Source organism: Catharus ustulatus, chromosome 13 (assembly GCF_009819885.2).
Source record: "Catharus ustulatus isolate bCatUst1 chromosome 13, bCatUst1.pri.v2, whole genome shotgun sequence".
NCBI classification, from domain to species: Eukaryota; Metazoa; Chordata; class Aves; order Passeriformes; family Turdidae; genus Catharus; species Catharus ustulatus.
The window spans coordinates 16,417,156-16,431,723 of NC_046233.1; the positions used below are offsets into that span (position 1 = coordinate 16,417,156).

Here is a 14,568-nt window from a genome sequence, read left to right on the forward strand (position 1 = left end):
AAAATCCAGTCCAATGTTTCTCCAGCCTGTTACTAGAACAGGTGAAATGGTCTGGAGGCAACAGTCTCTGGAAAATGTACTCTGTAGAGGAGAACTGTCCCTTCAAACACACAAGGCTTTTTGGGAAATCTGGAAACATAAGGATCCTACAAACAGTAATCTTCAGTGGTTCAGTGTGTAAAACAGTTTCTAGTTACATTAATATTTATGAAACACAAAACAGCTGCTATAGGGCATTGTTTTATTTTCTGAACAAGTGCAGCCTGCAAAATGTTCTCAGGAATTTAAACATTTTGGTTAATAGCAAGAAATGTTGGTCTGATGTGTAAGTTAATGTTGCATTGCTTTTGTCAACAGATAATCTTTGGGTAATAACCCAGTGTTATCCTAAATCCAGGAGGTTCTTCTCCAAAGCAATCTGGCTTTGGTTTTTCTGTTGGTTTCCAACTAACAATAAGATCTTACAGTCTTGTTAAAATGAGATTATTTTTCTTTTTTATTTTTCTTTCTAAAGCAGGGGAAGGAGGGAGGGGGGGAGCTAAAAGACTAACTTCACAACATTTTGTATTTAAATAATTTGTTCTGGAAGAAAATTTAAAGTTTGTCTCAAACTGCTTTCCCTCTAACACAGAAATCAGCAAGTGACTACAACAACTTCGACAGAGAATTTCTGAGCGAGAAGCCAAAATTGTCTTACAGTGACAAAAACCTGATTGAGTCGATGGATCAGTCTGCATTTGATGGATTTTCTTTTATTAACCCAAAATTCGAACAGATCTTGAACAAGTAAGTCTGTGAACAGCTGGACTTTAAAGCAGGGTTACACATTACAAACCCTGACTCGCAAGTGTTAATGCATTCCAACGACGCCGATACTTCAGAATAATACAGTAATTTCACGACTATAAGGCGCACCTTTTGGATTAAAATGTTGGCCTGAACCCGGAAGCGCACCTTATAGTCCGGCGCCTTATATGTGGGCAAAAGTTCGGAAATTTGCCAACCCGGAAATGTGAGCCGCGAGCCGCGGGGGGAGTCAGCAGGGCCGCGGCAGCCGGGTGGAGGCAGGGCCGTGGGGCTGCAGCTGCCGGGTGGTGGTGAGTCCGGGGACCCGCGGTGCCACTCCTGCCGGGTACAGGCGGGTCTGGGGCCCTGTTGTTGCAGGGTACAGGCAGGCCGGGGGGGCCTGTGGTGGCACAGCTCCTGCCGGGTACAGGCGGGCTGGGGGGCCTGTGGCAGCACAGCTCCTGCCGGGTACAGGCGGGCCCGGGACCCCATTGCTGCAGGGTACAGGCGGGCCGGGGGGCCCGCGGTGCCGCTCCTGCCGGGTAGAGGTGGGCTCGGGGCCCAGTTGTTGCAGGGTAGAGGCGGGCCAGGGGTCCCGCGGCGGCACAGCTCCTGCTGGGTACAGGTGGGCTCGGGGCCCAGTTGTTGCAGGGTACAGGCGGGCCAGGGGGCCCGCGGCAGCACCGCTCCTGCTGGGTACAGGCGGGCTGAGGGGCCTGTGGCGGCACAGCTCCTGCCGGGTACAGGCGGGCCCAGGACCCCATTGCTGCAGAGTACAGGCGGGCCGGGGGGCCCGCGGCAGCACTGTTCCTGCCGGGTACAGGCGGGCCCGGGGCCCCGTTGCTGCAGGGTACAGGCGGGCCCGGGGGCCCCGTGGGTGCCAGGTGCAGGTGGGGCCTCAGCCAGCAACCAGGCGGGGGGATCTGGGGGGGATCCTCGCTGCAAAAAAAAAGTGCGCCTTATAGTCCAGTGCGCCTTATATATGGGCAAAAGTTCGGAAATTTGCCGACACCTGGAAGTGCGCCTTATAATCTGGTGCGCCTTATGGTCGTGAAATTACTGTACACAGTAGTGTGATGAATTATGTTCAACTCCTGATTTATTGGGAGTGGTTTTATGCATGGTTAGGGTTAAGCTATGTGAATCGTGTGCATTATTTTCTCTGTTCGGGAAAATGTAAATTCTGTTTGGTACTTGAATGTAGTTATGTTATATATATATATATATGTCTGTGTGCTGTATATTTTGCTCGAGAGAAGACATTGGGGAACAGATGATGTCTTTTTAAAGTGTGTTGGAGCCCTTGGTTCTCTTGTCTTCAATTAAAAGAAAGTTTAATGTAACTGTCGTTCATGGCTCTATGATTTTTAACAATATACAATTTAACTCCAGTTGTCTTTAAACTACAGTGAAAAAATAATGCATGGTCAGCCCTGATTGTGTTCTTAAAATATTTGTTGGTTTTGTGAATTAAACAAAAGGAAGAGTCAGGCAAAAGCAGGGATTCCTAGTGTAACACCAGCTGCTGTGGGAAACAGCTCAAGGGTGCTTTTGCTGAATAAATGCTACATATTTATTCTAAGGCAGTCCAAGCATGAGAGAAAGAGGCCTCAGGACCCCAGAGCAGCCCCAGCCTGCCTGGGAATGTGGGGTTCTTCCACTAAATGCCACAACAATCACAGCAGGACAGAAGCCAGGTAATGACTGGAGAGTTACTTGCCTGCTCTGCCTGAGGAATTATTCTGTTTAACTGGCAAACACAAAATCCTTCTTCCAGTTTTATTTGCTTGTCTGTAACACAGCAGCTGTGGCTCCTCCTGCTCACTGTTGGAAGGGTACAAAACCAGATCCTGCTTTCTTGCAACACCTACTTCTGAATTTTGATTTTTAGCCATTAGTGAGAAAGAAAAACTAATGTAATTACTGCAAAACCTTCCAAAATCTTTTCTTTGTAGTCAGCTCCTAAAATTCAGGCTGAAGCAAGGTTTCCTTGCTCCTCAGGAACTTTCTGTATTTTGTAACACTATTGCAAATGATTTGATTTTCTCAACACTGAGCAGGCAGAAAAAATGTACATGTGTCAGTTCATGCAAGAATTACAGAATGCTACAGAACTCTTAGGAGTAGCCTGGAGCTTCTGGGTATTTTCAGACTATTAATCCTGCTCAAAGAGCAGCAGAAAGCTGCAAGACTTAGAAGAGAAAAAAAAAAATACACTGCTGCCTTTGTTCTGCTCCTTAAGAACAGCTCTAGCTTATTGTTATAACTCAAGTAATGCCAGCATGACTCGGATGCCATCTGAGCCTGCAGCAGATTGAGGCTGGAAGGGACAGAACACAGCTGGCATTTCCAAACAGCCAGGGCTGGCCTGCTTTACCAACCCCAGTCCAAGGGGAACAGCAGTGCCCTGCAAGGTGCTGCAGGGAGAGCAGGACCCTGGGCTTTTCCACTTCCCATACCCTACAGCAAACTTCTGGTTTGCTATTTTTCACAGAAAGTGATTCTGCTTTCCAAGGTGAGTGCTGGGCCCTTGCACCAGAGCAAAAACACATTTCTAGGTAAAAAGTTACACATGTGGGTGCCAGCAGCAGTGGGTATTTGCACACAAAGAAGCTGCTATGAATTACAAGTAAATATTCCTTGTGGGAACGCTGACTCTCTGTACTCACCTGCTTTGCTCTGGAGTAACAAGTGCCAGATCTGCTCAAGAGGCTTCACACAGCAACTCTTCCAGCTGGCATCTCACTGATGTACCAGGAGCATTGCCTGCTGCCACAGCTGTGCCTGACTGCACTGGTGACACAGGGGCACAGATCCCTTTCCTCTGCAGGGCAGCCCCTCCACCTCCCTGTCCTGCTCAGGGCCCTGCCTTGCACCACTGTTACCTCCTGACAGCACAGGCAAGAAAACTCCACAGCCTGGGAGCTGCTGCATCCCTGAGAGCACCATTGGGGTCACTCACACTACAGCAAGTTTCAGCTACTAAAGGATTTTGTCCAGAAAGCAGCCTAAAAGCTCTAAAACAAACAAAAGAAGTTACCTGCTCCCCAAACAGAAATACACAGTGGAGTTAAAAAACTCTGAAAACACTCCTCCCACCTAGCAGGGAAGAAACAAGTGGTTACCCACCTGCAAGACAAAAACGTGAGTACATAATTCTAGAAGCACAAAGCAGTAATTAATTTGGTCCTTGTCATGCTGAAAGATAAATCCCCCTGCAAATTTAATGCCCTCCAGCTCCCTTCTGCATAGAAACTTGTACTGACAGGCAGCATGTGGCTGTTTTTTCTCAGAAGACCAGCAGCATGTTCAAGACAATGTCAGAACAGTGTAAGTCTGAGAGGGTGGAGATCTTAATCCCAGTGACCAGGTAAAGCTAATAAAGTCTTACCTTTCTCCTGGCATGCACTTATTTAATCAGTTCTTCCAACTCTCTCTATTACTGAGTTTCCTACTTAAATTACAGTTGTCACAGTAAAGCAACAATGGGGTGCAATAATTTAATCCTTTTATTTATATCTAAGCTCCCTCAGTGCAGCTTGTGGAAGCTGTGGAACCCACCTGGCACTTCAGCCACTGGAAATGGACATGCAAAGAAACACACAAGTGCACCTTGTAGCATTTGATCTTTATTACTTGGATCAAAGGTCAAACAATTACATTTGTCTGAAAGATCACAACAAAGGCCAACGATGTAAGAAAGGACAATTTAATCCATTTGAGAGACTGCATCTGAGCCAGGCACACACAGAACAGAGGCAGTCAAATGGTACAGAAGGGCAGGACAAGGGTTTTCCCCTCCCCTGTCAGTGACTATTCTGTCAGGAGTGGGGGACACAGAAAGTGACAATTAACTGCAATTCTTAACTGTGCCTCCCCAGAACAGCAGTTAGGGTTACACCCTGGCAGAACCATCACTCCAAATCTACATTCAGCTCAAATCTACATTCATCATCTACACCTGCTCTCTCCAGCCAGGGTCAGATGCAGTCACTGGTTTAGTACCTTCCTACCATAGAACCAACAACTTCATTTTATCTTCTGTTCAAGTATCAGCACAATAGTTTATTTACACTTGTATACAACTCTTTTTACTGAACACCCATTGTAGTAAAACAATCATCACAGTATATCTGAAAGCAGGCTATAAAAATACCTACTCTACATAGAACATGTAGCCTCGAGGATGTTACAGCACCTCTGACAGATCAGAGAGGTAAAACAAAGGGGAAGAGGAGACACTTCAAGCTGTGCTCACCAGCAAAGAGAAGCAACCCTGGCTCAGCTCTCACTGGGGGAAACATTTCTGCCCACATTTCTTCAGCCAGGTGTGAGCTCACAATCTGCCAGTAAAATCCCACTTCCCTAATGCAGCCTCCTGGGATTTTTACAGATAAACCTGACATTCTCAGTGTAAAAACTGTTTAACCAGCCCTCCTGTCCCAGCAGAGGAGCAAGGGCTCCCTGGGACACAGCCCAGCTTTCCCACACCACCGTGGGAGGGGAAGTTGCTCCTTCAGTTGTGCCACAAAGGTGGCCTTGTTAACCACACATCAATAAATTCAGTCCTCCGAGCAGTGCCAGGCAGGCTCTCTCTTCACCCCACAAAACTATGGGCCACAGCTGAATTAATAAAGGTCTGAAATGGCATTACCATAACACACACACACACAAAGCTTTAGACAGCAGCGCTTGAAGCAAGTGTTCCTGGTCATTCTGCACCCTACACACTCCTCCTCTGAAACAGAACCCAGCAATGCACTATGGCTTACTTCCAGAGCTGAATATATTGCTGAATTTAGCTTATTAAAAAAAAAAAAATCACAACAGCAGCACATTATTTTATAAACCCCGCACAAACAAAAGACAATTTAGCCCTTGCCTGCAAAACTATGTTACCAGGGCCTGGTATTTCACACAGGAATTCAGGAAAGAAAAAAACCAAAACAACAAAACAACCCCAACAACTCACATGGTAAAAGCTCAATTAACTGGAGAGAATCTTGAGAAAAAAACACAGTCCAGCTACCAAAAAACAGTTCTCCTCACTGCAGAGCTAGAGCCAGCAGCAGTGCTGGCAGCTCACTTCAGCTGTCTGGTAACACACATACAAAATACACTTTGATTTAGTACAGTTAAAAGGTTGTGACCTTGACAGACACAGAAAATTCCATTTTTAGCACTGGAGTTTCACTAGGCATAAAACAGCAACAAAGAATTGGGATGATGGAAGGTGCTTAAAAACAATACAAAAAACCCCCAGGCAGGTGTGCCATGTTAAGAATTATTTCAGAATTTACCTGGTGTTTTTGTTGCATGAGCTGTTAGGATGGTTAAACTCACCTAACCTTTCTGTACTGTTTCCTGATGTACGTATTAAATGGGACTATAAAAGAGAAACATATACTTTTATGTTGAAATTCATTCCAAAGTTCTCTAAAAGTACAATGATAACACCAACAAGACAAGCAGCTTTTCCAGCCCTTGACAGGCTGAATCCTTTTCCCCTCCCTTCCAGACTCAGAAAAGCTGCTGATCCCCTCCCATAACTGCAGCAGAAAGGACATGTCTCTCTCCATCTCTCTGTTGATTCATTCCCCAGCTGTCACTCACACTCAAATTCCCCACTGCCCTCCAAAATACACCTGGTCTCTGGTAAGTGTTAAAATCTTGCTAGAACAGCAGAATTTCCCAGGTAGCAAATCCAGATTTAATGCTTCGATTTTCCAAAGGGAACATCTCCCTTATGAATTTCAGAAAAATTTTAAGTTGTGGTTGGCAAACCACAATTTCAATTCAAATGTTCAATTAAATTTAAATTTAAATGTTCAATTTAAAACATAGGACAATTATCAGAGCTGATGGGCTTCCCCATTTAAAGAAACTTTGCAACATGAAGTCTCCAGTGCTCAAAAGGTAGAATTTTGGCCATGTTAAATACGCCATCAAAAAAATTCCATGTAATTCTAGGCAATCATTCACAGTAAAAATAAGAGAACTCTTAGAAAAAACACTTACAAAAGAAAATAAAATCTGGTTAAAATCTGACAGAAAAATCAACACGGGCAATTAACCACCTTGCATTATCACAGACGAACAGTAAAATCCCACTGAAACTGCACAAATTTACAGAAGAAAAATCTAAAACCAACTCTGCTCTGCTTCCCACAATCTTTTTAGTGATACCTTTCGAGTTATCCACGAGCACAGGTTTTGTCCAAAGCAGTGGAATCACATTTGAAATGTCTCGAAGGGAAGGGGAGGCGCGTGCACCCCGTCCCGGTCCCGATCCGACACCGCCGGGCCCTGAGCTGCTGGAGGAAGGGCTGCTGCCCCGGGAGCTGCAGCTATAGGTGGGTGGGGACTGTCCTCAAAGCTTCTTCTCTCGACCTATTCACACCTACATTCTGCAAATTTAAAGACAAAAAAAAAATAAATTTTAAAGCAAAGGTCTCAGAGGCAGCCGTGGCTTTTGCTCAGCTGTTACACGACACAAAAGGGGAACAAGTTGTAACGCTTATTTCCTCAAAATGTTCTGTAAACCACAAGGAAAGGTCCCAGCCCCTGAGCAGGTGTCAGAACCAGGCCTGGACCTCGTCCCAGAGGTTACAGAGCTCCTCAGACACTCAAAAGCAGGATCTCTGCCGCCAGTGAAATGCATCCCTCACCCTTGTATCACACAGGATAACTGGTCCCTGTACACCATCTGCAGGGCTCTGTGTTACAGCTTTTAAAACCTTTTTTCCTTTAAACACTGGTTTAACCACATTTTTCTAACCCACTGTTGTCTCCCAGTCTTTATGCATGTAGTGTAAGGAAAAACAGAACCCTGCAGAGGCCATAAACCACAGAGGAAACAATAAAACCTTGAGGGAGGGAAGCCCACCTCTCCTTGTTCCAAGCACACTCCAGGAAATAATTGCTTAACACCAACAGCTATAAAGCCAATCCTGATCCTATCTGTGAGCAGGCAAATTACTGGAAGAACTCTGAATAAGTCCCTGAAGAGCTGGTAAAGTTTAAATGCCCTTTGGGATACACACGGCATGTGGCAGATGCCACACTGAGACCAGGGAATGCTCCAGTGGTTTTATAACCACATTTATTAGAGTTTACATTCAAAACAAGTCTCTGCAGTCCAACTCCTGGGAAAGGAGAGCCCACAGTGAGGGGCCCTACATGCAGACACACAACTCCATCAGTCAAAACTCATCAACTCAAAAAGCAACTCAATCCTCACCCCAACTCCAGTTCCTAGATTTGCAGCTATTTCTTAGGAAAGCAGGATATAAACGTGCAGCACCAGATTCTCTTTGGAGGTTGAATTCTGCTAACGCTGCTCTGCCCTTACCAGTTCTCCTACATCCACATCAGCCCTTTCCTTTGTCATCAGCCTTCAAGCCCTTGGGTAAATCCTCATTTTCCACCACAAACACCACACCAAAACTTCTGGGAACACACACACAGCAAATGCTGCTGGACAGAGTTATCCAATACTGGAAATCTCTGCACCCACCAGCACACAGCCTGACCTCCCCTCACATCTCTTTGAAGGAAAGCAAAGCAACAACCCTATTTCAAGAAGAAGCTTCTACAAGAAGCATCTCTTCTGAAGCAAGAGAAAAGCATCAGTATCTGCTAAGAACATGAGGAGTTGACAAAACAAGAAATATTCTTCATGGTTATAGGGGGAAAAAAACCCAAACCAACAGAATATGCTGGCATTTGGTGTGTTTGTGTTTTTCTTAGCAACTGATGCAACATACCCAGAATTTCCCTGTGACTACAGAGAGGTCTCCACAGGCACTCCCAGAATACTGGCTGAAATCTTTAAAGCTGAACATCTGATGCTGATTCAAAGAAAATTAAATGGAGCATGAAATGGAGCATCAAAATGCAGGAATACAGAGGTACTGGAAATTAGTCTGCAAGCAGCAAGAGCTAGGCAGCTCAAACCAAAGCTAAAAGGAAATGAGGTGATTAAGGCAAAGCAGAAGATACAGCTTATTTCACTCAATGAGAGGTACTGGATAAAAGCAGAATTCTAAGAACTGAAACAGCCCCAAAGAGAATACTGATAAGCAGGCAAGAAAGTCAAAAGCAAAAAAAGCTTGAATTTGAGTAAATGCAAACAGGTTGTGAAAGCAAAGTGTGCTGGGTTGTCACACTGAAGGAAGAAAACTGGTATAAACCCTGATAAACACCCCCAAGGGCTTATTAAATATACACAACCACCAGCAGTGAGAGCAGATGAACATGGGCTTAGAAAGGGACCAATATCCTCATTAACTCTAAGTGGATTCCTACTCACAGGAATCCCATTAGATGAGATGATGGCAGCTGGGATTGTACCCACTTTCAGAACAGCCATGGGCACCGTGAGGGAAAAGCCATGCAACGAGGACAGTGCTGCTGCTTAGAAAGGTGATGGAGACTTCAGCCTCGTTTTTGGGAGCAGAAAGTGTCCCTGCAACTGCCTGGCACAAAGCACACCTGGACCAACAACCGTGCTGAGAACAGCAATACAGTCTGGAGAGCCCAGGAAACACAGGAGGAGGAATAAAAACCACACACCTTTCCCAAATGCTGTTTGTACCAAGCCATACACCCTCTTCCTTGGCCAGCCCCAGCAGGAGCTTGCTGCTTCCAGAGCCTGCTCCCCAAGGCAGGAGCAGTCTGACCCTACCTCACACAAGAGTCCAGCACACTCAGTCTTTCCTGGAAAGACTCAAAGTATACACACTAACTCAAATACCACTCTTGCTGTTCTCATTATTCCCTGGCCTTTGTACATTTTTTTCCTACAGGACAGAGCCTCCCCCAGCGAAGTGCTATGGGTCTCCAACAGGACAGGCCCTGTTTTCGGTTTTACTTTGATTCAGCTACATGTGATCTTCAGAGCAGAATAGGAAGATGTTGCAGAAAGGCTCCCACAGGCAAAAGGAGGAACCTCTGGAGATAAGAACCAGCACAGGCATAAACACAGAAACAAACAGCACAATATAAACATCCAGCACTCTCTCAGCCAGCTTCCCCTCAGCAATCAGTGCCTCAAACCACTCCTGATGCCTCCCATCCAGCATCAGGCCTTCCTTTTACTGACAAGGCAAGGGCTGTTGAGCAATCCTGCTGGGAGAGGAGACCCCTTAGAGCATTCTACTTTTAAATATCCACTTCACTCCATTGCACACATCAGCACAGTGAGTGCTGTGCTCAGCAGAGAAAGGCATGCAGACACAGCCCCAGGAAATCCAGCTGGCATCAACTGGCAGGAATGGAGGGTCCTGAATTCTCCTGGTGCTTCCCTTCCCTCTGCAACCTCCACTGGCCACAGACCAGGCAAACTTTGCTTTCCTCTCCGGTCAAGCTCCTGCTCCTGTCATCCTCCCCCTCAATTTTCTCTGACAGCCTAAGCCATCCTTTTGCAAGCAGCAAAACTCAGTTTTTCCACAGCAGATGCCTGCACAAGATTTTGGCTCCATCAGAAATGTAATGCATTTAATTTCATTTGGATGGTATTTCCTTAGCTGTGGCCTGCAGAGGTGACAGCATTCCAAGCTGTCTCCATGTGGCTCCTCAGTACCTGACTATGGCAACCATCCCTGTGAAACTTCAGGAATGTCAGGTAAGAGCAACCACACTTCTTGTTGTGTGCAAGGGGTTCAGGTGCTCCTCTGGGGCACCTTTCCCAGCAAAGCTCATGCCCAGACCTTAGAGCAATTAAAGACAGAAAAGTGACCAACCACACCTACATCACAGTCATGACAGCAACAGGAAAATGATCCAGGTTCTCCCACTTTCAGCCCAGGGACAGTGGTTTAACTAAACACCAAGCACCACAGCAGGAGATTCTCTGGCCAGAGGTTATCTGGTTATGGTAAATATTCCAATTGCCATAAACTTCTGAAGACTTCAGTACAATTTTAGAAGTGCGGATATGTAACTTTTTTCCCCCCAAGGTCCTGGTTTAGGAAAAACATACCACCTGAGAAACCTAACAGATAAAAGCTTTCCACAACCCAAATCCTGCTTATTTTCATTACTAAAAGGAAGAGAGTTCCAAGGCTCAGTGTTTTTTTGCCTTTCCCTGCCTCAATGCAACCTTCTCCATGGCACAGGCGTTTCCTTATGGGAAAGGCACCACAGCACCACCTCTCCCACAGCCTGCAGTCTCCTCTCCTGCAAGAGGCTTTCCTATCACACAGTTTGGGATTCATGCCCTGCTGGCTTGAGATCTGAATCTACTTGGAGCCACTACCCACCTACAAAATCCTCTGGCTAACTCTGCTTCCCTGTTGTGGAATGGTCAGCACTGCTTCTTGGAGGCCACATAAAATCTGGGTACAGAGCAGCTGGGCCAGAGCATGCTCCATCACCCACATGCACACAAAGCAGGAAAAGAGGGAATTTAAAATCCCTTCTGCCCACAGCCAAACCCTAAAGCCTGGTTAATGCAGAACAGCTGTTAACAAAAGTTGTGTATTAAAAACATTTATACACATTCCTGTTCTTTGAATAATTGTCCTGGAACTAAGTGAAACTTGCTACTCTGCTCCAACAGCACATCAGTAATTAGCACATGCAGAGCACTAGTGCTGGGGATCAGTGGGATTATGTATTTACAGTAATTATGGGTTGTTATTTTACACTACATGGCAGTCCAATCACTCCCAAGGGCGCTGAAACAGATAATACTGGTGCTCTGCTGGGCAAAATAAATCCTGACTTTATCTCACACAGGATGTTGTGTTTCATGGTTTTCATAAATACACTGCAACTAACACTAAATGATTGCTGGCTGCTACAATAAAGTTTAATGCTGCAGGATATTTAAATTACAGCAATTTACAAAAACAGCATTCCAGTGAGAGCCGATGAAGGTTTCATTAATTCATCCACAATAAATTAGCCAGTGCAACAGTTTTATTTTGATTTGATAAATTTTTTCAAGTCATGTGCTGAACAAACATTTGGTTTGGATTATGAGTTTGGTTTGGGTATGGCTTTTTTTTTTATTTCAAAGTGACTGGAATGATTAGTTTTTCAATTTATTTTGAAGCAGCAGGAGGAAAACACCAAGTTCGATAGCTGGTCAGAATTCACTGATGAGCAGGGACTGTTACAAGAGCGTCCTCAGTAGGTCTGGAAATGTCTACATTCTGTATAATAATAAAAATACAGAGAATATTTATCATGCAGCAGTAAGACCAAAAAAAACCCCACCAATCAGGTCCCTTCACAAGTACACAGCTGTGTTGATTGAGAAGCAGAGATGGTTTCAGCCCCCCACACCCCAAGAATGCAGCAGACTGAGCACCGGCCCCAGATTGACACAGCACAAAAATGTATTTACAGTAAAAAAAAAAATAAAAGCTTTTGCAACTTTCACAGCCCTCTGAGGAGCAATTAAATTCAGGTCCCTTGCTGACAGCACTACCCCAAGCTCAAGTCAGTCACATTTAGGAGGAAGTCTTTTACAGGCCCCAGTAGGAATCCACATCTCGCTGAGAAACTTTCAGTGTTTTGCTGAATATGCCACATGCTTCTGTGCCAAAAGAAGGTTTTAAACACGTGTTTGTGTTACAGACAATGTAACACCCCCAACAAAATAAAAAATATATCCTCAGACACCTTAACCATTCAAGGCTGATCACACCAACTAGGTCTCAACCTCCTCCTGCTGAGTCTGCAGAAAAACAGTAACATTCAGTGCAGCATTCAATTATTCAAAACCAAATGAAACCAAGACCCCAGTGCAGCCAATCACACCTGCAATGGCACCACCCCCTGCAAGCCCCAAAGCCTGTGCAATTGGTATTCTCCCTCCTACCTGATAAACTGCTCTGAAGTTCCTTACAAGATCCATTTCAGGCCAAATCATTGCCAATTCTTCAAACTTCACACTCATGGGTTTCATTAGTCATGCTTGTTCTGCACTGTGGTAAGGCAGCTCACCTTGCACTAACATCTCCCTCCCCCATGTCCCCACAACAAAATAAAAAAGGAGATCTGGTCTAAGTAATCCCCTCTCTGCCACTCACCAGCTAAGCCAGATGCAAAGCAGATGTTTCACCCCAGCACTTGTTTTCTGGCCCAAAGAAGGGACCCAACAACAGCTAAAGCAACTCCCCTGAACTATTTTCTGTAAAAGACCATCGAGTCCTTCACTGGAAAAGGTCAGAACTTCAGTCACTACAATGCTGACAAATACAAGGCTTCAATCTGCTCCAGACAAATCACCATGGTACTCTGAGGTTCACACATACCACAAACAACCAATCCAGAGCCTTGCCTGCATTTCTGCCATATCAAAATAGATGTTTTCAGCTGAGCCCAAAAGGAGGGCACTGTTCTGGAGCACAGACTACAAGTGACCAGTGGGTCACAGAACAGCACACTGGGCAATTCTCAATCCAATGGTTTCATTGTTTAACAATGCTGATATGTGACACTGTATTCAATTAAATGCTTTGACTTCAACAGACTACTTGAAAATTTAATTTTACAGAAGTAATTAACATTTTCATAGGTGATATAAATGAAAGCTTTAGAAATTTTCACAGTCCTCTGAGCAGCAATGCAGACAAGACCAACTCAGTACTTCATTCAGACCCACTACCTGAACATCATCCATATTCACTAGGCTGGGTTTCCTTTGGGGCAGAGGGAGAAGGGAATTTGAGGAGTTTTTAGGAAAATGCCACTACTCCTTCTTTCTACTCTTACAAAATTAATTCAATTTATCTCTGTTCAAATCTGTCTTGTCTTTGAGTCCACTGTAATGGAAGTGTCTTCATCATCCTCCATGTGCACCCAGTGCCAGCAGGGCCACATCACTCACTAGACATGTGGAGTGTCCCTTGGTGATTCAGGCAGAGCTTTCTCCCTTGAAATAAAACTCTTCAGTTAGAGGACTGGCATTTTCAGCAACATTTTAGCAAGCTGCAAATTCACCACTGATATTTTGATCAGCCAAACTAAAGATGTTCATCTACATTATTTCACACAAATAACCTACTGCTCTAAGACATCCTCATGGATTTTCACCATGTTTCTCCAGCCTTAGGTACTGCAAAAACACAGACTGAATTTCCTAAACATGATAAAGCAAACTAAGATACAAAATGGCAAAGCAGAATGACAAAGCAGGAAAAGGAGGAGAGAGGAAATAATGCAATGCAATTTTTGAAGAGAAAACATCCAAAAGTAAGTATTTTCAGAACCTGGAATATCCAAGTCATTAAAACAAAACTTTGCCGAATTCACCAAAGAATTCTGGTATGAATTCTGCACAAAAGTGAACCCTCAGTTACCAAAGGCACTTTATGTCATGTGCCATGTTGAATTCACACATATAACCTCATTTCTCACTATATTCCTTTTCACCCTAAAGTGTTGCTCTGAAAACCACCAAACACAGCCCTTTTTTGTCATGTTACCAAACTGCAGAAGTAGACACTGCTCCTAACCTCAGCATGGAATCAGTGCTGTGCCTGGTGGCACGAGCCTGAGGATCTGCAAGGGAACCAGAGAGGTTTAACCATGACACACTTCACACAGCTTTGGGGATAAAGCAAAGGAAGAGCTTGGCACAAGCAGCAGAATCAGCCTGAAATCAGATGGACATTGAGGAGCACAGAGAGCCTGACACAGGCAGGGCACAGAGCTGCCATGGGCTGACATCTTCTCTGCACTTACATTTTACAAACATGCTCAATTTCCTTCCCCCGGTTGTCCTGTTGTTTCCTGAGATCTAGTCTTCCTCTCCAGCTTTGGCTTAAA

The 14,568-nt window shown here is 44.9% G+C and overlaps 2 protein-coding genes across 10 annotated transcripts in view; one reads left to right on the forward strand and one right to left on the reverse strand.

Moving 5' to 3' along the window:
- The window catches only part of PRKCD (protein kinase C delta), a 61,369-nt gene extending 60,344 nt beyond the window's left edge, over positions 1–1,025 (forward strand). For all 4 annotated transcript variants that reach the window (XM_033071961.1, XM_033071960.1, XM_033071963.1 and 1 more), the window contains exon 18: positions 632–1,025. In XM_033071961.1, the coding sequence (XP_032927852.1) occupies positions 632–790 (159 nt within the window). In that variant the 3' untranslated portion in view covers positions 791–1,025. The remainder of the gene's footprint in view (positions 1–631) is intronic.
- Positions 1,026–4,395: 3,370 nt separating this feature from the next.
- LOC117002374 (6-phosphofructo-2-kinase/fructose-2,6-bisphosphatase 4) overlaps positions 4,396–14,568 on the reverse strand; it is a 50,736-nt gene continuing 40,563 nt past the window's right edge. For 4 of the 6 annotated variants that reach the window (XM_033071401.1, XM_033071403.1, XM_033071400.1 and 1 more), the window contains exon 14: positions 4,396–7,193. In XM_033071401.1, the coding sequence (XP_032927292.1) occupies positions 7,134–7,193 (60 nt within the window). In that variant the 3' untranslated portion in view covers positions 4,396–7,133. Of the gene's footprint in view, positions 7,194–8,148; positions 14,563–14,568 lie in introns of those variants that run through there. The other 2 variants (XM_033071406.1, XM_033071405.1) reach the window with 2 other exon arrangements.